The sequence below is a fragment of the Channa argus genome, chromosome 4 (genome assembly GCF_033026475.1).
Source record: "Channa argus isolate prfri chromosome 4, Channa argus male v1.0, whole genome shotgun sequence".
Lineage (NCBI taxonomy): Eukaryota > Metazoa > Chordata > Actinopteri > Anabantiformes > Channidae > Channa > Channa argus.
The window spans coordinates 30,322,253-30,350,161 of NC_090200.1; the positions used below are offsets into that span (position 1 = coordinate 30,322,253).

The 27,909-nt window shown below is 38.6% G+C and overlaps 1 protein-coding gene across 6 annotated transcripts in view; it reads left to right on the forward strand.

Annotated features, from left to right (window-relative positions):
- Nucleotides 1-27,909, forward strand: part of carmil2 (capping protein regulator and myosin 1 linker 2) — a 75,921-nt gene that overhangs the window by 15,956 nt on the left and 32,056 nt on the right. For all 6 annotated transcript variants that reach the window (XR_010914119.1, XM_067500545.1, XM_067500544.1 and 3 more), the window contains 19 exons: nt 1,684-1,770; nt 2,803-2,912; nt 3,568-3,645; nt 5,277-5,353; nt 6,971-7,075; nt 7,834-7,903; nt 8,002-8,083; nt 9,114-9,210; nt 9,514-9,568; nt 9,707-9,879; nt 10,154-10,222; nt 10,774-10,867; nt 13,496-13,582; nt 14,471-14,599; nt 15,249-15,365; nt 16,656-16,831; nt 24,514-24,601; nt 27,126-27,215; nt 27,314-27,380. Coding sequence is in view for 5 of the 6 variants with exons in the window: in XM_067500545.1 (XP_067356646.1) it covers nt 1,684-1,770; nt 2,803-2,912; nt 3,568-3,645; nt 5,277-5,353; nt 6,971-7,075; nt 7,834-7,903; nt 8,002-8,083; nt 9,114-9,210; nt 9,514-9,568; nt 9,707-9,879; nt 10,154-10,222; nt 10,774-10,867; nt 13,496-13,582; nt 14,471-14,599; nt 15,249-15,365; nt 16,656-16,831; nt 24,514-24,601; nt 27,126-27,215; nt 27,314-27,380 (1,851 nt within the window). In the remaining variant the exon portion in view is untranslated. The remainder of the gene's footprint in view (nt 1-1,683; nt 1,771-2,802; nt 2,913-3,567; nt 3,646-5,276; nt 5,354-6,970; nt 7,076-7,833; nt 7,904-8,001; nt 8,084-9,113; nt 9,211-9,513; nt 9,569-9,706; nt 9,880-10,153; nt 10,223-10,773; nt 10,868-13,495; nt 13,583-14,470; nt 14,600-15,248; nt 15,366-16,655; nt 16,832-24,513; nt 24,602-27,125; nt 27,216-27,313; nt 27,381-27,909) is intronic.

Here is a 27,909-nt window from a genome sequence, read left to right on the forward strand (position 1 = left end):
TCCAATCAGGGCATAAACCTCAAAGGTGGAAAGCAAGAGTTGCAGGAGGCATTCCATGCTCTGCAGCCAGATCTCCAAGAATGGATGGCATCCTAGCAGATCAAATTTACCTTTACCCACCAAACGGTGCCCATTTGGGTGGCTGTTGGGAAAGGGAGTTAAGGTGACTCAAACAAGCACTGACGAGGTTCTGCAGACTATACTCGTGGAGATTGAGGACATTTTTAATTCCAAGCCATTAGCGTATATCTCATCAGATGTGGCAGAGCCAGAACCTGTTAAACCCAATCTCTTGCTTATGGGGGCAGCTGGATGCATAGTTGCCCCAGGTGGTATACCCTGAGTCAGAGCTTCTCAGTAGTCGATGTTGGTGTTGGTGGTCTCATGGGGCACTGGACTAATCACCCGGACCTTTCTTGCAGCATATGGTAGGTTAAGAACTGTGAAAGTGAAAGTTGAAGTTTGTTCTTATACAGACAAGTATCCAGAATAATCAGACTTCCTAAACTCCCAGACTATGACAATTGGGAATGGGCATTAGGCGTTTTTTGTTTGTGCATCTGGGTACAGCTGTTACAAAATGCCACTATGACTACTCCGCCCACCTTCTGCAATGGCATGATCCAATTGCATAATTTGTAGCGCATGAGGAGCACTTTGGGTTAGGGAGTTTTGACGTTCTTGTTACATTGTTACATTTGATGTGCTTCCATTGACCATTAGGTGTATTCAATAACAAATAACTTGCAGGTATTATATACTGTTTATATGATGATTATAGAGATAATTTCTGAACTTCAGATCTCTAATGTAACTGGTGCTAATTTATGTTTCTAGTTTCTAAGTTCCTTCTGCTCTGTACCAATACTACTTGATTTTTGTACTTTCTCCTTTTATATCTATTACAGAAAACACACCTACACATCTATACATAGTTGTTCTCAAAGAAAACCTCTTTTGAATAAAGTCTGGATTACTGATCTGATAAGTCCCTTCAGTGGTAGGGTGTACGTTTCCTGAGCCCAAGTAAATGAGAGAAGCCATAGTCAGCCAAGCTCTATTTTTCAGACAGGGTGGGCACAAACAACCTGGGAGGGAGTGACAGTTAGAGGACAGGTTCAGAAGTCTTTCTGTTGGTTTACTTAGAGCATGTGATAACAACCCACAACGGAGCTGCGTTAATGGACTTATTGTACAGTGCATCCAGAAAGTATTCCCAGCGCTTAACTTTTTATTACCCCATAATAATTGTAGAATTTTGAGAAAAAATCTGAATTTGATCCAATTTGAAATAAAACTGTAACATAACAAAATGTGGAAAAACTAAGCGCTGGAAATACTTTCTGCAAGCACTGTATATTACACCAGATCAAGAAAAAGCATAATAGAGCCTCTTGCTAAAAATGGCTCTATTCCGTCAAGTGTTCCAGTAAGCTCTTTTAGGGAGAGTATGCTCAGTACTGGTTCACCTTGGTGGAATACTACTATCATTCATTTGTAACCGTGCTTTTTTTTATCCATGACTAGGAGTACATGTAATCTAACAAACTAAAGGTTAAAGTTTAAAACAACTTTAAAACATATACTGTATTCAGATAACATGCAGACTGTATTTCAGACATTCTGTATTTTGTAAATGTGTGTCCCTGTGTGTGAATGCATTTGTTGTATTTTTATTCTTAGGTGTAATAGCCTTAAGCCAGGAGTTGGGGAATCTAGCTGAAGGACTTAAGTACCTTTCCCTGTCACGGGTATCAATGACTTCCAGAGGTAAACACACAAACACTGACTTTCTTTCACCGCTTTTAAACCTTTCACTGACTTGCAAGGACACTCATTGGCCTATTGCATTCAGTGAGGAACAACAGGTGGATTTTCAAAAAAGGAAAAAAGAGGGTTTTTCTTGACACAACAAAATGATAAAACAATTTAAAAAATCTGAAATAATAATCTGGTCCCATGGAAGAGGCCAACAAAACTAAAATAGGTAAAGTTTGAATTGCCCAACATGCTATTTATTCGTCATCAGTACTGGTAACAAATATGGTCATAAAAATTTTTTAAAATTTAAAGGTGCGTATCTACTCAGAATGGAATTGCTAAATCTCTTCCAAACTAATCACATTAAAAATTAAACCATAATTAACCTTTTTAAAAATAGCAATATGTCTGAAAACAAAATTATTCCAACTTTATGGACAACTATGTATATTGATGCAAAAGTTTGCACCCCCTTTGGTAAATTATTTAAAAATGAACTTTCTGATGAAGTGGGATTTGTACTAGCTCAGTGTGCATTAAATATAATGTTCATAGAAAAAAGTAAAATTGTTTTACTTTGTTTTGATTTGTTGTTTTACTCTTTTTGCCATTTAAAAATAAGGGTATGCAAACTGTATATAAAGCAAAGACTATGATTTATCTCAGGTCAACAACTTTAACATATGATGCTTCAACACAAAAAGATAAAATAAACATCAGATGTTAGGAAACTTAATGCAAGGCGATTACCAACAGTCAAATTAGCTGCGTGGCATTAAGTGTGGCCTCCACACAATTCTAAGCACTTTACCATAATTTTATTCATCACAACTAAATGCTTAACCCCAACACTTGCCCTAATTTCAACCTTTGAACATTTGCACGTAATGTCCTCACTACAATAATTTAATGTATCCACAAAACTATAGCAATACACACACATAATACATTATTTATACGTTATTTAACAATATTTACATCCAGCCATCCTGTTCCACACACGGTCAATATTTTTGCTTAGTTTCATCTGTGTGTTTACAGGGCTTGGCTGTCTAAGTCAGGTGTTATCCTCTAGCCACCTCCTTTCAGCTTCTCTGACCCACCTAGATCTCTCTGGTAACCCCAGCAGCCTGGTTACTGAGGAAGCCATGGTAAATTCTTTTCTGTTTCTTTGTGTATTTCAAAAGAAATGATGTGGAGTGGGAAGATACTTATACAGTACACATACTTTACATACACATCCAGAGGTCTGGGAGAAATCCAAAATGGGCTGGTACAGTTGTGGCTCAATGACTGGGTGATCTCAACCGAAGCAGTTCTTGCAGTTCTTGAGTATTCAACATATTGTGTTAAAGGTGGAGAGAAAAAAATGAAGGGGAATTAAAATGCTAATTAAAAAAAACAAACACAAAGACTCATTTTATCAGGCTTTAGCTACTTGGTTTAGAATACTGGATATACTGGATATGCTGTAAGTGTAACTTTAGTCCAGTGTATAAGACTTTGGAGTTGAAGTTGAAGTTATTTTTTCCATAAACTATACTTAGTGATGGTTATCATATTTAGAGATATAATAACTACATCTGCACGTGGGACTCTCTAGGCTAACATTTCTTTTTTGCTTTATGTGGTCTGGTTTCCTAAAAATAGAGGGTTTTATAATTTTTTTGAGGTTGTGTCTACAATCATTTTCTGTACTCTCACTAAAACGCAGACTGTAGTAAATGTACTACACGCTCAGTATGTGCTCAGATGTGTGTATGTGTGTGTGTGTGTGTGTATGTGTGTTGTGTGCATGTCTTGCAGTTTCTCTTCAAGTTCTTGTCGAGTACTAACTCTATTTCCCATCTGGACCTCAGTGACACCAACTGCCCTCTGGACACGGTCAGTGACACTTTCTATACAATTAACCTGCTTTACTCATCTGAGTTGAATGTTTTTATTTAATGTAAAATTATGAAGTCTGAGACAGAACCCTTATGTAATGTATATCACACATTTTCTTTTTACTTGTTCTGCAACATTAATCTGTTCTATGATAAATACTTAATGCCTCATACTGTATCAGGATGATTTAAAGGGGGCCTTCAGTGATTTTGAACTTGGTTCTTTTGGTTCTAGTTAGAGAAGTACATGTACATGGGGGCAGCTGTAGCTCAGTTGGTAAAGGCAGTGTCAGTGTCAGTGGTTCGATCCCCGGCTCTGGCTATATGTCGAAGTGTCTCTGGGCAAGACGCTGAACCCCTAACAACCCATTCCCCTCCCCAGCTGTGCATTGCCTGTCCAAGCCCGGTAGAAATTGGGGAGGGTTGTGTCAGGAAGGGCATCCGGCGTAAAAACTGTGCCAAATCAACATGCGGACAATGATCCGCTGTGGCAACCCTGAACTCACAGGATAAGCCGAAAGGACAAAAAAATTAATTAATTAATTAATTAAAAAGAGTAGTACATGTACATGAATGCCATTAAACTTCATTAAACCCATTTACTTCTCTATATCAAAATATCTTCTAGCTGAAAGATGCCTCCATATGACTTGGAGGAACCTTCAGTTCAGATTATGTTATCTTGTTGCACACAATATGGAGTTTGTAATCATGGTCAAGCTACTTTTTGAGAGCTCCTCCAGGTAACATCATCCGAACTCCTAATGATGAAAAATTTGAGTTTTTCAGCTAGAAGCAGTGAAATATTTTAATATAGAGAAGTAAGAGGGAATTTTAAAAGCATTAATGTACATTTACAAAAATTGGTGAAATAGCCCTTTAATAAATAAGTCATATAACTTCATGCATCATAAAGTCTCATCTTATTATTCTTCAATCAAAGGCAAAGTATTGAAGGAATAGCGGAACCTAGGATCCAGGTGTCAAACATGGGAGGCCTCTCAAAAAGACTGAACATTTAATAAAAATTTGAAGCTTTATGTGTATTTTAATTCTTTATTTTGTTAATAAACTGAATATATGTATAACAGACACTGGCATTAGCATTTCTAGTATTTACATAATACATTATTTAAATGCAACAAAAGGTTGGTATGGCTTCAAAATAGCTTGAGCACAGCAGCAGGTTCTAATCCTCTGTTTTTAGTTTTAATTTGGGGGGTATTTTTGTATATATTTGAGATATGACTAAATTTATAGTTTTTTATGCAATGTCTGTGTGGCAGTGCAACTTTTTAGAAACTAATTAATGAACCAACAATAATTGCAATGACGTCTTATTTAGTTTAATTTAGTTATTAAACAAATTAATACAGTAATATTTTATATGTATACAAGAATAGTGAATTAAATCATGTAGAAAAAAATTAGTAACAGCTTCACACAGTAACTAAAGTACTGAGATTGTACAGACTTTCCTAAACATATCTGATTATCCAACTCTTTAGTTATTTGTAAAAGCAATGTAATGGATGAGACCCCTAAGGCTGCAAATGTTCAAGGTCCAAGTTTTGTTTCTATTAAAAAAATGTACTGAACTTCACTGCATTCTTAACTTTCTCTTCACAGTTATTTGTGTCCTTGTCTGCTGGTTGTTGCTACAAATTATTGCACCTGAACCTGGCCAGGAATCCTTTCAGTCACAGGTCAGCTCCACAGTTCTAATTCTATAGGTTTGGTGGCCTTTGCTTTGTTTGTGTTTCATGCGAGCCTTCACTTAAAAATTCTGCAGTATACTGTACATGGAGCAAAACCTCCCACCAAGTCTGCAAAACAAATAAAATGCATCTGTGTCTCACAGGCATTTTTTCACATCCCACAAACACTAATTAACTGGTATCCTAAAAGTCAGAGCTTTAGTTCTGTACAAAGGCCACAGAAAAGCTATTCTGTTTTAGAGGTTAAAGGTGAAGCAAGAGCTAGAGATCAAGGAGTGAGAGTAAAAGGAGGAGGATGAGGAAGGACAGTTGACTCAGATAAGATCAGGGGACAATACATTAACCACTGTGCCATTGTCAATGTCTCTGGACAATGTAAAGGAAATATATGCACAGCAATGAAGCATCCTTCGTCACTATGCCAACTTCCACCTTATGGAGAATTACAAACCCGACTCTCTTCTTCCATTTCTGGCCAAGACCATGGAACGGGCAGTCCAATCAACTCTCTCCCATAACAACTTCCTTGATGTCAACCAGTCTAACTTCAAGAGTGGTCGCTCCACAAAAACGGCACGCCTCCTGACGATTGTGGAATCTTTGTGGGCTTCAAAAGCCACAAAAAAGCCAATCTTCTCTTAATCCTACTTGATATGTCTTCAGTCTTTCAAACTGTTAACCTTTAGATCCTCTTGACTGCACTCTCTGACTTGGGCATGTCTGGATCAGCTCTAGCCTGGCTTACGAACCTTCAAGCTTTCCTGGCAGGGCCATGTTTCTAACTCTCATAGCCTCAACCAGTGTGCTGCAGGGCTCAGTTTGTGGTCGGCTTCTTTTTACCATCTATACTAGATCCCTGGGTTCTATCATCCGCTCACATGAGATTTCCAATAAATGTTGAAGACACAGCTCTTTCTTTCCACCTTTCCATCGGATGACTCCACTGTCTCATCACACATTTGTGCCTGTCTCTCTGACATCTTTGCTTGGTTAATAGAAACACATCTTCAGCTCAACCTCTCCCAGCCCCAAGTTCTTGTTTTCCCAGCCAGACCTTCGACACAACACCACATTAGCATCCACATTGGATCTGTGTGTTTACAGTTTTCAACTGTATTGTATTAATGTATGTCAGTATGTCAACAGTTTGTTTTGTTTAATCTTTGTGACGGTTGTCTTGCTATTTGGTATTTTGTTGCTATAATGGTGTTTATAATTTTGGTAAATGTGTTTGTCTTTTGATAGATGGTGTTATGGTTTGGGATATTAGGTAACAGGCCCAGTTTGGGCGTGTAAGTGACACCACAGATTTTCTTGCAGTGTATCAAAGTGTCTCCAGTAAAAATGGCAAGCAGAAAAAAAAACTGTACAGGGTGAATGCCAATGCAACATACAGTAGATATTGTGGTGTGTTTTACTAAGTGCTGGAGGGAATGTGGGGCAGATGTACATTTCAAATAAATAGTGGACAGACTTGCAATAGCATTGTCACATTGTGATATGATATGGACAGTGTGGTTGATAAAATTGCATTAAAAGAAAACGTATTTTTGTGTACTGTCTCTCTCACTCTTGCTGTCACTGTGTGTGTGTGCGTGTTTATAGAAAGGTGCGGGAGGTGACCAAGAGCATTCGAGAGTTCTTCACTAAGAGCTGTGAGCTAAAATATGTAGGCCTATCTGGAACCAAACTACCTCCACAGGGTCTTAGGTGGGTTTACTCCTAATGCAATGCAATACTTTCAATCTCTGCATATCAGCTCAAGTCCAACTGAATCAAGATGTCTCGGTCTGCTTCAGTATACGCATCTCTCCTCTGAGTATTTTCCACACAGATTTGTCCAGATTGTGGAAAAGAACCAAAAAAACACAAGAGTTTTTAAGTGGTGGTGGGGCGAAAGGTTAATTCCTGAAGCGATGGTGTGATGTGCAGAAAATTTGTAGTGATGCAACTAGTAACCTCTCAAGATTTCCATGGTAACATGATCCCATCTTAATGTCCATCTTTGTTGCTCAAATGACTAAATGGTAAATGGTCAGTTATATAGCGCTTTTCTACCTATTTGCACTCAAATCACTTCACCGTGCATCTCATTCACCCTCACAATCACAAACTGCTGGGGGAGCTGCTATGCAGCTAGCCAAACTCACCAGGAGCAACTAAGTTGGGTTTCAGTGTCTTGCTCAGACCAAGGAGCAAGGGATAGAACCAACAACTGTGGGATTTGTGGATGACCGCTCTACCTTTCTTTCACAGTTGCATAGACTAGTTTGAAACCCAGCAAACCACTTACAGTATAGACAGCTCTTGGAGGGAAAATGAGCATTAGCACCATAAGCCAAAAAATGTAAAGAAAAACTAGAAAATAAAAAGGGGTCTGAGGAAAAAAATTATATCAAATTTTTATTAAAGCATAAGTATCTTTTAAACTCCCCTTACAATATTTGTATATTTACTTTTGCAACTAGGTTATTACTTCAGGGTCTGGCAACCAACACTCATCTGTTTGGGTTGGAGTTGGACCTTAGTAGCTGTGAGGTACAGGCACACATTCACAACACCATTTTTATTTTAGAATATTTTGTAAGAGAAGGCACAGTAAGAAATTTCTTGTATGCTTGTGTGTTTATGTGTAGCTACGTTCAGCCGGAGCCCAGGTGATACAAGAACACATATCTGAAGCTACAGCTATCAAAAGTCTGGATATCTCTGACAACGGTATGCAAAACAAAACATATTCGATCCTATTAATCCCAAATGAAAACTCCAGTTCCAACACTCTGAATTCAGAATTCTTACATAATGGTGCAACTGACCCATACGTGCTGCAGCACCATCTGCTTACTCAAAAACACAGACCCCTGTTAGATTATAAACTCTGGAACCTCTGTACCTGTAATGTATGACCACCTATTTCATAAGGGACTTGTTAAACATTTTGTAAAATATGTTTGTAAAATTTTCTCACAGAGACACATATGTTCATATTGTTAACAATATTTTGCCTGTGCACAGAATATTAAGCTATAGCCAGAAGACGTAATTACTTTGGCTTAGTGTAGCGCAAACCCAGCAAAACCAGTCGTCTGGCTCTGTCAAAGTTAACACATGAAAGTTGAAAAATTCACACACCCTATTTATTAAAATAAATCAGCACAGAATAAAGACGCAAAGATGGAAACTAAATTAGAGCATTCACTTCCTTGGTCCTAAGTCTGGCCATAATAAATGGTCTTTAACAAATTAGAATTATAAAATGGAGGAGTTTTTCATCATTAGGAGTTCAGATCATGTCATCTGGGGGAGCTCTGAAAAAGCAAGTTTACTATTATTAGAAACTCCATAGTATGAGCAACAAGATTACATAATCTGAACTGTAGAGAGATAAAGAAGTAGAGAGATATTTTAAAATAGGGAAGTTCGAGGGAAGTTTAATGGCATTTATGTATATGTACTACCCAAACTGGAGCTAAAGAAGCAAGTTCAAATTCAGTGAAGGCATCCTTTCTGAGGGAAAGTAGATTTATATGATTTGGATTGGGGATGTTTCAGTTTCAGTTAATTAATTTCAATCAACTTAATAAAGGGGAAAAGATTTATATAATATATAGTTGTCATAATAATATATAATAATAATTGTCAGAAATGTTATTTCCACTGTACTGTACCTTTATTGTCTGGAATGTAAACATAATAATCTCAGTCAACTGTGATCTCTCTCTCCTTTGTTTTCTTGGTCTGTTTATAGGTTTTGAGAATGACATGGTGACTCTCGTTCTGACTGTTGGTCGATGCCACTCTCTTCGACACCTTGCACTCGGGAGAAACTTTGCCATGAAGTCCAGGTCTGAAGGACTCTAAAGCCCTTCTGTGCATGCTCCTTTGCAGATCAGTCTAGCATCTTCATTACCAAAATACATGCACAGTCTGCTATACAGACTGCTGTTACACAGAGTTATTGTGGTCAGCAAAAAAATTCATTAGAAGTTAGCACTTTGACCTCAGTTTGTGAGAATGTCCCCCAACACTAAAATATTTTCCCATATTCCTAATTTGTTTCCATTCTTCTTTACTGAACTTCATATCAAAATTTCTTATGTCATATTTCTTGTTTTCCAAATTTGATGTGTACTCCATCTACCTACCAGGGCTCTCACTGATGTTCTCCATCGTATAGCTCAACTCATTCAAGATGAAGAATGTGTGAGTCACAACTTTCATTTCATTCACTCTCTTTCTCAATACTTCTAACGCTAATACTACAGTAGCCACTATTCCAGTAAATAAATAATAACAGTGCATTAGGACAATACCTGTGTATTTGTGTGTGTGTCTGTGCAGCCCTTGCAGTCACTATCAGTGTGTGACTCCAGATTAAAGACAGGGATGCACATCCTGTTCAGTGCTTTGGGTGGCCATTCAGCTCTTGCTGAACTGGACATCAGTGGAAACAACATTGGAGACATTGGAGCCAAAATGTTGGCTAAAGCTCTGATGAATAACACCAGACTGAGGTATGCACATGCACACACACACACACACACACACACACACACACACACACACACACACAGTTTCTCACCAATTGTTTCTGTCCTCTTGACCTTTGTTAACTTTCTAATTTGAGCTGTAGGTTGCATAACTGCCACTAGATGTCATCACTTCGTTATTAAAAATAACTTACTGTCTGTGTTTATTCTGTTTTTTGATGTTCTGTGTTAAGCTTTTGTGATTACTTTAGATGATGTTTGACCGGACTTCACTGAATATCAGTCTCTCTCTTTTAAGGAGTCTAACCTGGGACAGAAACAATGTAACTGCTAGAGGTTTCCAGGATGTGGCTGATGCACTGGAAAGGTCATACATACACACTGACACATACACAGTGTCAGCTATGCAATGCTTCTGTGTCAACAGAAAAACTGAAAAGAGATTTTTTTTAAGTAGATTAGTGCTAGTTGTTGGTTTCAGTTGTGAACATGTGAGCCCCATGTCATGACAGCCTTTTGCCATGTATGTTTCTCAGTTAACACTGGCTGTAGCTCAGTTGGTAGCTTAGTTGGTAAGGCAGTCGTCCACAAACCACAGGGTCAGTGGTTTGCTCTCCGGTCCCGGCTATATTTCAAGTGTCTCTGGGCAAGACACTGAACGCCTAACAGCTCATTCCCATCCTCCGCTGTGGCAACTCTGAACTCACAGGATAAGCCAAAAGGACAAAAATAAATAAATAATAAGAAGTATGAGCCAACTATTAGAATCTGACATTAACTTTTGTGCTGATATAAAAGTGAAAATTTGTGTCAATAGATCAAGTCCACATTATAATATTGCTAAAACTTTTAATATAAGATCAAATATTGGAGTTCAGAACCCATTAATTTCTGATAGTAAGTTTCTATGCTGTGCAGGAACTTCACTCTGCAGCAGCTGTCTCTCCCCCTGGCTGATATCACACAGCATTATCGCAGCAACCCTGAGAGAACAAAAGAAGCCCTCCACAAGGTCAGTGTGTACACTATAATCTGGGAATGGATGTACACTGACATGTTTTCTTTGATGAGAGTTCCTGTTTAAATGTGATATTTTGCACAGTCAGGGTGAAGTTTTTCTTGTTGTTTCCAGTATTTAATTTTATTAGTGTGATGTTTCCAGTATTTAATTTTATTACTAAATACTGGAAACAAACTCTTGTTGTTTCCAGTATTTAGCATGGTAACATGGTAAAAACAGAATTTTCAAAACATCGTTATTATTCTGGATTCTTCCGTACGTTTTTCGGCACGCTATAAGTCCTAAATGCTAAAAGCTACAAACATGGTTCCAACTATAATATGTTAGGCCTGGCTGGGAGAGGTGTGCTATTACTCTGTGTGCTGACAGCTAATGTACTGTAATTATTATGAATATTAATATGATTTTTTAAATGGAAAGTCTATGGGAGTGATGTATATATCACAAAAACTAATTTTCTTTTGAATTAGCGTCTATGAGAGTATTCTTCACACAGCTGTATCTTGAAAACTACACATGATATTGTTATTAAACTTTGTGTACAGCCTCCCCATGATGAATTAGTTCACGTTACAGTATGGACTCTCTAGCGCCACCGTGTGGCCAGTTATATAACTCGTTTCTGAATTCTGTTTTCACTTTTATATCATACAATACCTTTTAGTACTACTGTTCTCGGAACTGCGACTATTTTGATCTTTTTTTTAAGCTAATGCAATGACTGACTTGAATGAAACTTTACACATTTGTGCAGGACACTCCCCTGAAAACGCGTGTTAAATTTCATGTCTTTTCTCCACTGGGGGGCGCTATGATGGGTGCTTTTATTTTTGTCATCTTCAGAACTTTATTAGTGTTGAGAGGGCAAGATGGCAACAGTTGATTCCTTTGGACAGGCTGCCATCTGCTGGAGAGTTTGAGAATAGCAACTAAAAAAGCCTGAACTTTTAAGTAGTTCAGGCCTTCCAATCTCACAGCATCAAATAGCAATATTTCAAAAACTACACACACTAACATGATGAAACTTTGTGGACAGCTGCCCCATGATGAAATGCTTCACATGTCACAGTGTTGCCTCTATTGCTCCACTGGGCGTACTGCAAATGATTTTTATTGTTTTGTTCAAGTGCTGTCGCTTCTACAATGTTCAGAGCTGCAGATTCAGCGATGGCTGGAGCAGCTGCAGCGCCTGGCCTCCAGCAATCACACGCATTTTCTGTAGGAAATGCCCATTCTAGTTACATTTTTTTTTCTCATTAATCTGGTATCCCATAATAACATGGTAAAAACAGAATTTTCAAAACATCTGTGCATGTATTAAAAATTTAAAAAACTCAAATATCACCTTGAAAATTAGAGCCTTGAATCTTTTTGAGTGTGAAGCAACAAGCTTTGCACACCCGGATTAAGGGGTTATCTCCATTTTCAGGAAGGTGACTCTTCTGCCCATCTGAATTCCTGAGCACTGTGTAACAGGTTTTCATTTAGGATATCTCTGTACTTTACTCCATTCAGCTTTCCCTCAACCTGTGACAGTCCGGTGCCAAGCGGTGCCTGTTTTCCTTTAGAGATAATTTTTAGAATTGAGGCCATAGAATTCATTATCAATTTCATTAGAAAAGAAAATATTTCTTCTCACATTTGGAGATTCCTTCAGGTGCTTTTTTGTAAATTTCAAACAGGCTTTCATGTGTTTGGACTAAAGGGATTCTTCCATTTAGCCACTCAACCAGAAAGTTCAGATCAGTGGAAGTCTGCAGTGATTATTGTCCTTCTGGAACTTTCCAATGTTCACATAGGATCTCTGGAGCTCAGGTAGACTAACCATCAGGTTCTTGGTCACGTCTCCCACCAAGACCATTCTTCCCCGAGTGGGCAGTTTTGCCAGGTGACCAGCTCTTGGAAGAGTCCTGGTTGTGCCAAACTTCTTTCATTTGAGAATTTTAAAGGCCATGCTTGTGGGAACATGCAGTGCAACAGATTTTATTTTGTAGCCTTTCCCTAGAATATGCCTTGCCATATTGCTGTTTCTGAGCTCTGCAGACAGTTCCTTTGACCTTGATGCTTTTGTTCTGATAGTGCAGTGCATTGTCAGCTTTGATTACTTCTATAAAGAGATGTTTGCCTTTTTCAAATCATGTTCAATCAATTTAATTTACCACAGGTGGACTCCATTCAAGGTATAGAAACATCTCAACAACAATCAAGATAAATGGGAGGAACCTGAGCTAAATTTCTAGAATTGTTGCACATATGATATTTAATTTTTTTAATTTTTTATATATACAACCTTTCTAAAAAGCAATTTTTATTCTGTTTCCACTTTGTCATTATGGGGTACTGAGTGTAGATTAATGAGAAAATTTGGATTTAAACAACTGAAGTTTCAGGCTGCAACATAAAATTGAAAAAGGTGAAGGACGTCTAAAAGTTTTCCGAAGGCAGAGTATGTACTGTAGGTGGTCAGGTAGAACTGATAGATACAAAAAAGAGAGGGGAATAGAGCACATATGTATTTAGCTTTTATTGGTGCTGGTTAAATTGTTATTAGCTTTCATGTGTATCTAAGCAATTATTACGAGTACTGAATAGTGTATGTGTGTCTTTGTGTGTGAACAGATTCAACAGTGTTTAGACAGAAACAACCAGAGAGTGTCTGACAGAGCGGAACTTCACCAAGTATTAAAAACTCAACAATCTGAAAAGGTAAGTATAAAGCTATATAAATATACAGTCACTTGAGAAAGTATTTTGGCCCCTTTATTTTTTCAGACTTTATTGTGTTTTAAATTTTTTTCAAATCAAAATTGAGGTGCCCAAGTTCAGCAAGGTAGTACTTAGGTCCCCACTTCCCTACAGCATTTTCCAACTCCTTTGAGATATATACTGTAATCTCCACAGCATGTTCTGGGTCAAACCTGGGGCTGCTATCATTTGGATGTAGCTCCTGGATGTACCCAGGGTCTATTCCTACTGTACCAGATCCCTAAACAACCTCAACTTCTCTCTGTTGGTGCTCCTTTCAACATGAACAAGCAGCAACTCCACTCAGTGCTCCCTCTGATGCCTAAAATTTACCCTATCTTTAAGGCAGGGCCTCACCAAACTACAGTAGAAACTAATTTCTTTGAATTATGATTTTATTCTCTTGATCACTCCCTAAAATTTGTTATTTTATGAGGGCTGGGACACAGTTGACTTCAACTTAAATGGAGAGCTTTACCTTCCTGCTCAGCTCCTTTTTCACCACTATTTACCACACAAATTTGGTACAATGTCTGAACTGCCTATTAATTGAACACTCCATACCTCTGAACAAGATACTAAAAAGTTACCTGAACATTAAGGCATAGGGCAGCTACTCATTTCCATTCTTAAGGGAGACCCTCAGACTTGGAGGTACTGAGTCATCCGTCACTGAACCTTGTAAAATGTGTAGAAAGCAACATTTTACAATATTTTTGTAATCAACTAAACCTTCTGAATCTAATGTGGAGCTATCTGCCCCAACCAGATCTCATGAAAAACGTTTTAATGATTTCTGTCAAGGTCTGCATTTTCAGTTGTGTCTATTGCTCTTGTCCCTTGATCAAGGTGCTTCAAAGTATGTGTCGGCAGCTGGAGGACAGCCTTCAGCATTTAAGCCACTGCAGCACTCATGAAGTCCAGAATGATATCCTGACAGCACATGAGGTGCTGCACAATGCCAGGGAGGCATCCAAGGTAAAGACTGCTTAGCTGGGTTTGGACAACTACTATAAATTTGGGCCAAAATAATTACAACTGGCTTATGGTGTCCCTGGAATTTGCATGTCAACTATGATTTAAATAAAAGTTAATTTGTAAATGATGCAAAACCTGGGACTGTTTGTTAGGGTCACATATAAATTCCAGTGCAATGAATACAACTCAGCCATAATCTCTAATTATACAATAATAATACTGTTAAGATTTGATTGGAGAGGGGTATTATTTACACAGTTTATTGCTGTCGTTGTTGTTGGCTGCATTAAACTCTTCACCGCAATGACCCCACGATGGTGGAACGAGCTACCAAACTCTGCAAAACCAAACTACTTTTCTGCTCTTGCATCTCGTGAAATGTAAACACTTTTCTGATAGGACTTTGCTTTGATGTTTTCTCCTTGACTTAGATTCTTGCTTCCCTTGTACCTCACTTGTAAGTTGCTTTGGTTAAAAGCGTCTGCTAAATGATTAAATGTAAATGTAAATGCATTATTTTAAGAAGTGTTTCTAATGTTTTGAACACGACATATATTATATTAAAAACACATTTGAATATCATGAATTCAAGTACTGGTAATAATTTAAATCACAAAAACCACTAAAGTTGTTGGCTTTTCCTCTTCAGCTCCTTCCCTTTCTGTTCGAGGCAGGCAGGACACACACCTCTGATGGACACTTGGTGAACTGCATCCTTGCTGACACTACTACTGCATTGACTAATGAATTTACCAGAAACATACAGGTACACACTACACTAAGGTCATGGATCTAGTTCTGATTTAAATGTGTCTTCCGGAGTCCCCACAGTGGCATCCTGTAGAAAAAAAAAATACCCTGTGGCAATGACTTATTAATTCATGTAGCAATAAAGACAGGAGGCTTGTGGTTTTACCATGGTAAAGTTGAAGTTGGATAGCCTGTCTGCCAGTGCTAATGATTGGAGGATATGCTTTTTTTATATCATAGCTAATAAGCTGCTTTCATGTGCATCTGCATTTCATTTTTTGTTAGATTTAAAGTTAGATCAGCAATTTTTAACAAGTCTGTAATAGGTCGTGGCCAAAGGAATATCACTGTGCTGGCTCCGTATATTTATTCTAACAAATCAGTAAAAAAGTCTGCCTTTTGAGCTGGATGTTCTAATAAAATAAATGACAATATCAATCTACAGGGAATAATATTGTATAGATATGACATTATTTTACATTGACATTACACTTGGCAGGCTGAGGGGTCTGATTGAGCCCCAAATGTTTACATCTGGCTCCATCCCAAGAACACAATCCCCATAATTTTACAAAAGTAATTATTTTTTTATTTCTAGATATTCTCAAGAAACTCTTTCGTGATTGATACTGGACATGGAAACATATTAATTGCTAATTTTAATATTGATCAGCTTATTTATTTACATTTTCAAGAAAAAACTATAGTATAGTAGGGAAGTAACAATTTTTCATAAACATACATCAATATTGATTATAAGTTCCAAGAGAGAATGTTTTTACATTACTATGGGCACTACTATTTTTTCATTTAAAAGTAAATTTACAGTACAGTGAATGTCCAAAAATTCAAGGCACGTGAATACTGCAAGTGATGTATTATTAATACATAATTATAAAGAATAATGTTTTTATTTGTATAAATGTATTTCCAGGCCTGTAAAGTAAGTTTAGTAATTCAACTAAAACACTATGAAGTTAGAATGAAGCATATCTTTAGGTATACTGATTGGGCTGACAAAATATTTGAGCTTTTATGTCTAACTCAGTTTACCCGTGATTACACCTGATTCTGTGGTAATGGAAGATGGTTTATGCATGAAACTTGGCACTAAATACAATTCTGAATACAGAATTATGTTCCAATTAAACCTTATATCCACTGGATAGTCTAAGGTAACAAAATAAAACATTTTAATGGGTGCTGTGTAGAATGCACTTCAAGCTTTCTTGCAAGTCACAGTCTTTTCACATACATAACTATGCTCAGTTTTGGTCATGCTCAAATTTAAGCCTTTGTGTTATAGGAGATGGCTCAAGATCTGATGAGGTGTGCAGAGGCAGTGTGCCCAAGGGTGGTGCAGCGGTCAAGTGTGTGTGAATGTCTGTCAGAGTGTGTATCCAAAAAAAGCAAACTGACACAGACATTCCTGAGAAGTACTCTCGTGGAGAACACAGGGAAGATCATTATCAACAGACTATGGTAAAAACATTTTAGTAAGATTGTGTTATTTCAATCTGGTTAATGAATCTCATTTACACTGTATAACTGCTTTAGACACTGTAAGATATTTCTGAATGTTATGACTTATAAAAAGATGCCCTGCATCTCCAACTCCCGGCTTTATACAGGAGATTAGGTTGATTCTTGGATCTCCCACTGACTGCTTTCTCATCTAACATAATCCACCTAAGCAAAGCCAACCAGAACATAGATTATGGACAAAAAAATAATTTGTGTCTACTATATTGGGCTGCTCCAAATTATGGTTGGCCTATAGACAAGAGATGCTAAACAACCTTGAGTAGTCTTCCTTCATTATTATTCCATCCACTCTGTACAATGCACCAGGTCCACTGGCAACTAACCAGCCTCACAACATCTTGCTAGCACTACTGTGCCTGGGAGCAGGTACAGTGTTCTTGTGTTTGAATACCCACGTTTACCTCTCTAAACATTCCTCTGGTAATTGTAGCCAAAAAACTCAATCTTGTTTTACCTAACTATGGAACTTTCCTCCAGAAGCCTGTTTCTTTGTCCATGTGGTCAGCTAAAGACTTGGGTCAGGCTTCAACGATTGGATTTTGGAACAGTCTCTAAAGATGTAAAACTTACCAAAGTGTAGACAGTGAGCCCACTAAATTAGTAATCTGAGAGTGTGTATGTGTAGTCTATTGTTTAAAACTGAGATCATTTAAGATTCAGTGTTCAATTCAATTCAGCTTTATTGATACAGTGCCAAGTCACAAAGTCATCTCAAGGCACTTTGCGGAATAAAGTTTAGACTATAAAGATGTATAGAGAAAACCCAACAATTCCACCCTTGAGCCAAGCCGTTGGCCACAGTGGAAGGCTCAGGGTGGGCAGCCATCAGCCTTGACCGGTTGGGGTGAGTGGAAAGGGGAGATAGAAAAGAAGCTTGTGTTTATTGAAGCTTTCTTCAGTAACAAAATGGCCTCAAAACTGAAACAGGTTGGAAACCTTACAAAAGAAAATGAAAAGACAAATACAAACAAAACAAAATACATTATATTATAGCCACCAAAATTATAGGCTCTTTATGCCACACTGTTACAGATTCAACATAAGTTTGAAAGAAGTAAAGTGTCATGTACACTCCGTACAAATCATTCCACATGCACATGGCTAATTAGCATACCATGTTGACAATGCGATAAACTAACCTTTATGTTTTACTCTATACAAATACTGATAACACAAACTCAAACATGTTGTAACCAAAATTAGTTAGTTAACCAAATACATATCAGTAGCTTACACAATGAGTTTTCTAACATAAAATCAGCTTACATACCAGTGACATCCCTTTATGGTTAATCACACTGATGAAGCATCCCTTTCTTTTCCTGGTTGAAACAGAGACTTTTCAATGCTTTCAGATTAAATTTAACCTACAACTTCGGTCTACATCTGCACTCTGCTGCAGCCAGATGACCCTATACTGCACTAATTTTTTTTTCGTCTACCCAGAAACTGTTTACCATATCTTTCAACTAACAGTGCCTTTCAACTAACGTTGCTTAGCAACCACTCCTCCTCTTCTTAGTTACTATTTTTAATATATTTTGACCATTGTAATTATGTATTTTAATTTCCCACTCTAGTTACTTTTATCCAAATTCAACCCCTCACTTCCCACTTGAGCTCCTGGTTATTTACCCAAGGAGATCATACCCTTTTATTGCTCTTCTACAGGAATTAAAACAACCAGTCACCTGACATCTCTATGAAGAATTGTAGCAGGAATCTTTGAAATGCTCTTGGTAGTTTTGATGTCTTTCCTTGTAGGATCCTTATGTGCTGGTTTAAATACTGAGAGCTTGGGAATATCCAGACATTCATGTCTCTCACAATGCCCATTTCATCAGGATCTCTGGCATCAGCTACAACCTTACTTGCAGACTTTATTGGCCACTTGTCAACTGGCCATATTTACTCTGGTCTTCTTTGCCATGCAGTCTCCTCCCTAAGGTCTTTAGGTGCTGCTCCTCGTGTTCAGCAATGTTAAGATCCCCTGGAATCCACCACCAGCCTTCTGGTCCTCTCAAACTCTGTTGGCAAAAAAAGGTGTGGTAGCTATAGCTACAGTATCTTGCTGAATTGCTCCCAGCACTGTGGAGTCCACTGCAGCACTGCATCACAAAGCTCGGCCTTGACTGTATTGCCTTTTTGGTCTAGTGGTGTTAGCTTTGCCTTGGACTCAACTAATCTTATAATTGTGCTTCTATGTGTTTCACACCTTAGGTACATGACTGTTTCGTATGTCTTGTCACTCCCATATGAGAATGTTATTCCCTATGGTTTTCCCTGCCATGCAGTTGGGGAAAGACCTCTGTGGAATTTTACCTGGCCAAGCTCAGCACATTCCTCAAATAGTTTGATGGCCTCCTCTCGCAGACCTTCTGAGAGTGGCTTATACCATGTGTCTTGGGCCAGTCCTCTTTTCACACCTTCCTGAAAGGCTTTCCTGACAATAATAGCTCCTTTCTGCTTGGCAGGTGTTGCAAAACCTATTGGGTCATAGAGACCCACTACTTGGCTCAGCAGTTCCCTTCTAGTCAGTGGGTTTGGTGTCTGGTTTTACCTCTTCTCATCGCAGGTTTTGGCTTGTCAATTTCTTTCCTTTTCTCTGTGAAAATTTGATTGAGGTCATCATATAGAGCTTATTTTCCTCAACCAGATACTAAATACCTGAGGCCATGCTATCTTCATCTTTCATTTGGTTTGGGAGTATCATAGCTTTGCTTCTCTGCTGACTTTCTTGTTTTAAGGTTATTAGCTGTGCTTTCTGACCTCCACTTTGCCCTGACCGGACCCACAGTTTGAGAGAAAACCCACCAGCTTTGAGTATTTTCTCAAACTCTTCTGTGAACGTCCATTCTTTATTTGCTGTTGTGGGATGTGAGTATATAATCCAAATAGGAGTCCTCCTCCAAGACTGGTCGTCCCTCAAGTAGATCAGAAAACATTTGCAGCTGAGTAGTTTTCTGCATTGCTAACTGTGCTATAAACCCAGTAGGACGGTCATCAATGTTGACTGTGGTAATGGCATACTCTTCTTCACTCTTCTTCTTCTCCTCATCCTCGCTGTCTCTCCAGAGGAACTTGTGGAGGTGCAAATGTCGTTCCTTCAACCATAGAGAGTTTTATATATTCCTTATACAATCATGGCCAAAATGGCTCATTTCTTTTTCTGTAAACAGTGCCACAATGTCCTTTACCAAAAAAAGCTCTACTTTTGTCTCATCTGTCCACAGTATGTTTTCCCAGAAGGATTATGGTTTTGTCACCTAAGTTTTGGCAAACTCCAGTCTTGCTCTGATGCCTTTGTGTCAGCAGTGGTGTCCTCCTGGGTCTCTTGCCATAGTCTCCCTTTTCATTCAGATGGTGATGGATAGTGCGAGCTGCTGTGTCTGCAGATCAGCTTGAATTTGTTTGGAAGTTAATCGGGGTTCTTTATCCACCATTCGACCATTCCTTCATTGTAATTCTCCATCAAGGGAGGTTACCTACAGTGGCATGGGTTGTAAACCTCTGGATGATATTATGCACAGTGGACACAGGTACATTAAGATCACTGCAGATGGAAAGTAGCCTTGAGATTGTCCATGTTTTGAGTCAACTTTTTTTGTCAAAGGTTGAGTCAACCTTTCTCCATTTTAACTGGTTTCAAGTGTGATTAGTATATTTCCCACACCTGTTACTCACCTGTCCTCTATCCTGTTACCAGATGTTCTAAAGTCATCACTAAATGGGGGTTGGGTGCTACCAACAGACTGACATACCATACTGGCCCTGTCCAGTTTTTAATCATCTCCTTTGTAAGCTTATTTGCTGACACAAGCTCCAACATCTCACGCACCTACTCTGTATAGGCAGCATACTATTGTAGCTCTCTCTTGAGCTGTCTTTCAGTTCTCAGAAAAGTGGCCTCTACACCACTCCTATTGTTGGGAAGAGAGGTTAGGTCCTCTATCCAAGGATATCTTGCCTCCCAGTGAGGAGACTTACAGTGAGCATCTTCTGTGACATAAGTCCATTCTTTATGTCTTCAAGCTCTCTCTCCTCTGCTAGAGTCATCTCCTTTCATCCAGGAACTCCCATTTGCTAGCAGCTGTAAACCTGGTCTCCACTTTGGTGTTCTGGTGCATCTCTGGTGTCTTTATATTGATTGGGCTCTTAAGGTCCTTGGTAAGCTCTTCATACCTCTCTGCAGCTGTTCTCATCAAATGAGCAAAGTGTGTTTTAGACTCACATGTACCTGTTCAAACAAGTCAGGATGTGCACTACCCCCAGTCTTGCCAAGAGGGCTCACCCATAGGAGAGTTTTGCGGTCTACCACCTCTCTGTAGTCTCTCACCATTGTCTTTCTTGTATTCTCCTCTTGGACAGAGAAAGAAATGAGGGGGTCTGATATTGTTAAGTCTGCTTAAGTCTGTCAAATTCAGTTTCCTGTTTTTTCAGGAATTTCAAAAGTGCATCAAAATGGTTGGCAGACGTGACACCATGGCTGGAGTCGATCAAGAAAACAAGCCACTCTTTCTTAACAAATTCAGGTAGCTTGCTTTATAAGGAATTGATTAGCAGTGAATTTGGTATGGCACCAATGTTTCCAAGATCTGTGAGGTCTCTCAGAGTCTTCTCCACAGTCTGGATTAGATCGATTACCTTCCTGGGTTGATTTTCCTTTACAGGAGGACACATTTTCAGTTCTTCTACTATTTCCATATCAATTGTTGTCTTATACCTGTTCTTCAATACTCTGAACATATCATCAGCTGTACTATAGTTGGACAGTCTCAATCCATTGATGATCCACACAGTCAAGGAGTTGAATCTTTTTTAGCTCCACTGATCCAGTTGGTTCTCCATGCCTCTACAAACTTTCTCAGTCTTTCTTCCAGCAGTAAAAATCTCTTTTATTGCCACTGAATGTAGGTAGTTTTGTAGGTTTGATCATCACAACTGGTGTGATGTGCACAGCTGGCTTTACTTTGTTACCTGTGTGCTCTTTATCTGTAACCTTTGAATCTTCTGCTCTTGCAAACTTGCTTTGAGCTTGTATTTAGCTGCCTTTAATTCCTTAGGTAAGACTACTGGAAGTCAGTTCTCTCTGTGTGGGGAATCCATGGTTTCCAGTTTGAAAGGGTTTCCACATATTCCGTAATCAGCTTCTCCAGAAGTGTTAAATGCATAGGCTTCAAAGTTAACACTGTGTACTACAATGGAGTAAACATATTCACAGGCTCTTACTGCTTCCTCCAAAGCAGCCGTCATTTCTGCTAGCCCATAGTTTGCCCAGAGGTGGGCTTGAACAGACTTTTTCACCTCATGAAATATTAATTCACATTTGATGGAGACCTTTTTAAACTCAAACTTGAGTGGATCATTTAGCTGTACCTCAGTACAGACTTCATGTCTACCAGCAAACCAGTTCTGTACTCATCATTAGCTACAATGACCCTTGCAAACTTCTTTAACTTCTTATCTAAACTTCTCACTTGTTTATATCTCTTGCTCTCTTGATGAGATAGTTGACTTGTCTTGTAAACCAGCTCTCTACAGCTCTGCTGTAGTCCGTTCTCTTTTAAGGTTGTCCAATGTTGTCCAAGCAGTGTCCTCTGCCACATTTGTAAGGTTTAATTGTTTTTATGGTCTTAATTGTCTCTTTATTCTCTCTGCATCAACAGTATTTCTCTTCTTGGTCCTCCTGAAGCCTTTTCACTTCACGTCCCACTGCCACGCATGTGGTTTTCAGATGTCAAGTTTTCTGGCGTCTCTGCTTCAACAACTACCCAAACTTGAAAAAGGCATAAGCCAAACACAGTAGATGCAGGAATAACTCAGTTTCTTCTGCTTTTGCCTTGTTAATTGAAGTTTTCTAGTGTTAAAAACACACTCAAAACTGAGAGTTTGAAAACCTTAGAAAAGAAAATGAAAGGAAAAATAGAATGTGACAATGCCACAAAACGTATAGGCTCTCTAACGCCATGTTACAGATTTTACATAAGTTTAGAAGACATACAATGTCATGTACACTCACAAATCACTCCAAATGCACATGGCTAGTTAGCATACCATGTTGACTGTGATAAACTACTCTTTGTGTTTTACACTACATGTCATACAAATACTGATAACAAAAACCCAAACATGTTGTAACCAAAATAGTTAGTTAACCAAATACATGTCAGTACTTTACAAAAAATACTTACTGGTATGTAAGCAAACATGTTTGTTTTTCCGTCCCCCCAGAAACTGCTTACCGTGCCTTTCAACTAACATTGCTTAGCAACCACTCCTCTTCTTCTCAGTTACTATTGTTAATATATTTCGGCCCTTATAATTATATATTTTAATTTCCCACTCTAGTTACTTTCTTCCAAATTCAACCTCACACACATTGCTCCAAAGCCGGGAAAACCTGCAGAAAGGGACAGAGAGAGGGAGAAAGAGAAGCAGAAAATCAACTACGGGAGAAAGAACACATAAAGTTAATGTCATACAGTGGTGACAATTGTGGTGGGAGAGGAGAGGGGGACAAGAGGAGGAAAGGAGCTCGGGGGGTGGGTCCCCCAGCAGTCTAAGACTATAGCAGCATAACTTTAACTAACAATATTATCAAAAAGAAAGGTTTTAAGCCTAGACTTAAAAATAGAGAGGATGTCTGTTTCCCGAATCTGAACTGGGAGCTGGTTCCATAGGAGAGGAACGTGGTAGCTAAAGGCTTTGCCTCCCATTCTACTGTTGGAAATTCTCAGAATCACAAGTAGGCCTGCATTCTGAGATCGAAGTGGTCTACTGGGATGATATGGTATAATGAGGCCTTATATATGATGTAGCTTGACCGTTTAGAGCTTTATATGTAAGAAGCAGGGTTTTAAATTCTATTCTTCATTTTATTGAGAGAATGGAGAGAAGCTAGTGAAGGTGAAATATGATCTCTCTTGCAGTCAGTACCATAACTGACTGGAATTAGCAGTGTCATACAAATGCTTAAAAATCACATGACTGTCATGTTTTAAGTGTATGCACATTTCTGAGCAACAATGTGCACAGTACACTGCAACAATACCATTGATTTTAATTTTGGATGAATATCATTGTAAATAATAGCGAATAGAAATCAGACATAAGGGCTGTTGGTGGGATGAGGGTTCCGGTTTAACCTTCTGTCATGATTCTCAATAGACTCCATGGTAGGTTAGTGGTGCTGCCAAAGTAGGTTAGTAAAGAATTGCTGCCTTACTCTCCTATGAATGCACTCAAATTAGCAGGTTTTACACAGTTCCACCAGAAAACAGTAATGTATGTACCATTATTATTTCTTACAAAATGCATTGCTTGCTATTGCAATTTATTTACCCAGGTAGGGACCTTTTCTTACAGATTACCTTTTCCCATCAACAATTTTTTTTAGCAAAACAAGAGATATGCAGGTAACCTATTTTAAACACTGTGGGCAGGAACAGGTGAACAATTTGCATACATCACAAGATGGTGCCCATGTCAACATGACATAAATGTATCTTCACATTCTGTATTGACTGTCTGTATTATGGCTGCTGTCTTTATTCTTAAGACTATTCCAATCAAACTGTATTTCCCCTGCTGTTCTGTCTTTTCATCATCTTTTAATCTAGTGAGCTGAAGCAAACACTGAGTGTCTCTCTTGCTGAAACCATCATAGAACAGGTCCATGAGGATTTGACAATGGCTCAGGACAAAGTGGTGCGTATTGCATTTTTATAAATATACAACCAGTCCCTACAGTGGTCAAAAGACCACATCGACAGTCTGTAATATCTTTCATGTAAAACTTAGAAAAAAACACATTTTGAGAATTAAGAAACATAAGTTTTGACATGTAAAACAAAGAAGAAAAATTTAAGATTCTGGACTATTTCTGGGCCCGAAATCAGATTTAAACTAATTCGTTGCACTCCCCATGTTAAATTCTTTTTACCCAAGGATAGAGTTTGAGTTACACCCTATCCACTAAAGAATGTTTTTAAATAGATTTGTTGTAGTCCTCAGTGTTTACGTAAATCAACTTGCAGCCACTGTTCACCACATGTGACAGCATGATAGCATATTAGTATACTACACAAATGACTCCAGTTTCCAGCAGAACATTGTTTACTACGTAGCACCGTGGAAGTCGGCAACATGTCCGAAGGGAAAAGTGGAACTTTCCTAGTGTTCTTGTTCTGGTTCATCGGAAAGTTTTTAAGGTGCCTGGATATGGCAGTCTAACACGTTTTGCAGACGCTGGATTGAGTTGTATCCAAACCAAACTCAAGCAGACCACAAGTGACCACATAAATCAGTTTGCCTTTAAAGATTCTCTGTCATCCTTATCATGGGGGTTATCCCAATGGTGACGTTCAGTAGCAACTGGACATTCTTGTAAATGGTCTGCACTTATATAGCTCTTTTCTACCTATCGGCACTTAAAGCACTTTACACTGCTTCTCATTCACCCATCCACACTCACAACCACACAAACACACTCACACACCAATGGGTGAGCTGCTATGCAGCTGGCCAATGCTCACCAGGAGCAACTAAGTTGGGGTTCAGTGTCGACATGTGACCGGAGGAGCTGGGGATTGAACCAACAACTGTGAGATTGGACAACCACTCTACGTTCCTGCGCCACAGTTGCCCCACAGTTGTGGTTCTAGAGGACCTCTAATTTTAAATGCATCATCAGTTCTGACCAACTGGCTGAGAGCGGCAGGTTTATAAACTCCGTTATTAGGTTACTGACACCCAGGTGACCCTGGGGGTTGTTTTTCCACCTGGCTTATATTGTATATGTATTGTTGGAGTTATAGTGTGAATTATTGTGAAAACCACAATGAACCACAATGAAAGAACTGCATTATAAGTGTCTTAAAAGCAGAGGTCCAAAGAGTACTAAGTAATTACAAGTACATGCACGTAACATTACACGTGTAAAATTTTAAAGCAAAGTAAAAAGTAACTTTCTTAAAATGTAATTTAACTGTCCAAAAAAAAAAGTAATTACCAACAGGTAAATTACTCCTCTGGGGTCCTCTGGGACCTTTCCCAGACAATGCTTGTCGTGCTTTTCCCTTATAATGCCACTTCAGCTGACTGCCAACCTGATGGAATTTTTTTACCATTACCATACCACCTAACACTAATGGTATAAGAGCAAACATTGGTAATTTACGTAATTTACACTCCCTATCACTTATACTACATTATTTATACTTAGCACAGCCTTCTTAACGAAGATCAAATAAATGCAGCATTAATTGATCCAGAATGCTCATTTCCCAAATAGAGAGATCAGTATTTGAATGATCAGAACACAACTAGCCTGAAAACATATGTATAAGAGTGGAGGGTTAGGAGAACAAACACAAACACATCAGGGAAGCACCCAAAACTTGTGCTTGCCCAAACTGGGCCTTTGTCAAATTCACAAAAAGATCCAACCTGTTCTTCCACAGCTCACAGACTAGACATAAAAAACAGATGCAAAAACGTAATTTTTAACACCACATCCATGTCTATATGAATCCCAGTAACACATTGACGCAGAAGTTTGTCCATCCTAAGGACATAACAACCAGACATAAGCAAAGTGTTGTAAGCAATGTACAGATTTGTACGTTGAAGCAACATCCACTTAAAGCCAGCTCCTTAAAACTAAGAGCATGGATTAACGAAGGCCTTTTATTTTAGACTAGAACAACCCTCTCTCAACAGAGGAGCTGGAATACAATACCACTTGTTTTATAGTTCTTCCATCACTCCCCAGGCAGTTCTACAGCCCTTCACACTCATGTGTCAATGACGAAACACATGAGACGAAACAAGATGAGTGAAACAACTCCCAGGTTATCATCAAAGTTTTAAACTTCCAAACGGCTTGACAGAGTTGTCAGAAAAACCACAAGAAAGTCCAGTTACTACTGAAGAGCACCTCTATTGGATAGAAATTTAGTACATTTAGCTTTGATAATAAAGGATATACAAATGTGTAATTTGTTACAAATTACAAATAAACTGCAAATTTCCTAATATAAAAATACAAGACATTTGGCAGGAGTACTGTTAAAAGCTATCTGTAGCTGTCTTTTCAGAGGGAAAATAATATCTAAATCACTTTTTAGGACAGGAAACGAGACCATATCCTTCGGCTGAGCTTTTAGACACGTAAAACCTGAGTGCTCAATATGTTGCACTCATTACTGATGTCTTTTATTTAAATTTTCAGGATTGCCTTATTAAAGAAAATGCATGCAATGCTCCGAAAATCAGTAACCCAGAACTCTGTGCTGGTAACAGCAACTTCCCAACTGATGACGTAAGCGACACAAACCCTTCAATCACTTTATTAACATTTCTATTATTATATCATTCATTGTGCTCAAGTTTCCATGCCTGTTCTTCTTTTTACTACAGTACAGTCCAGCATTCTGGAGAAATAGTTTCAACTCCAAGAGTCTGAGGCCTGCCCCTTCAGTTAAGAGTAAGACACATTTGCTGTTACTAAGTGATGTAATATATTTTCTTTTTCGGTTTCTTTCAATTCATTTACAAACGTACCAATATTCCCTCTCCTTTGAAATTTAGGGGAGTTAAAGTTTAAAGTATCAAGGAATGCATCCATCTATCCAGTTCCTTTAGAAAATATTCAGACCCCTTCACTTTTTTTTTTTTTTTTTGTCCTTTTGGCTTATCCCGTGAGTTCAGGGTTGCCACAGCGGATCATCATCAGCATGTTGATTTGGCACAGTTTTTACCCTGGATGCCCTTCCTGACGCAACCCTCCCCAATTTCTACCGGGCTTGGACCGGCACTGCACAGCTGGGGAGGGGAATAGGCTGCTAGGGGGTTAAGTGTCTTGCCCAGGGACACTTCAACATATAGTCAGGGCCAGGGATTGAACGACTCACCCCATCGTCCGTGGACGCTTGCCTTTATCGACTGAGCTACAGCCGCCCTTAATATATAGTTCATCAAATAAAGTGCAATTTTGCCCACCGATCTACACACTA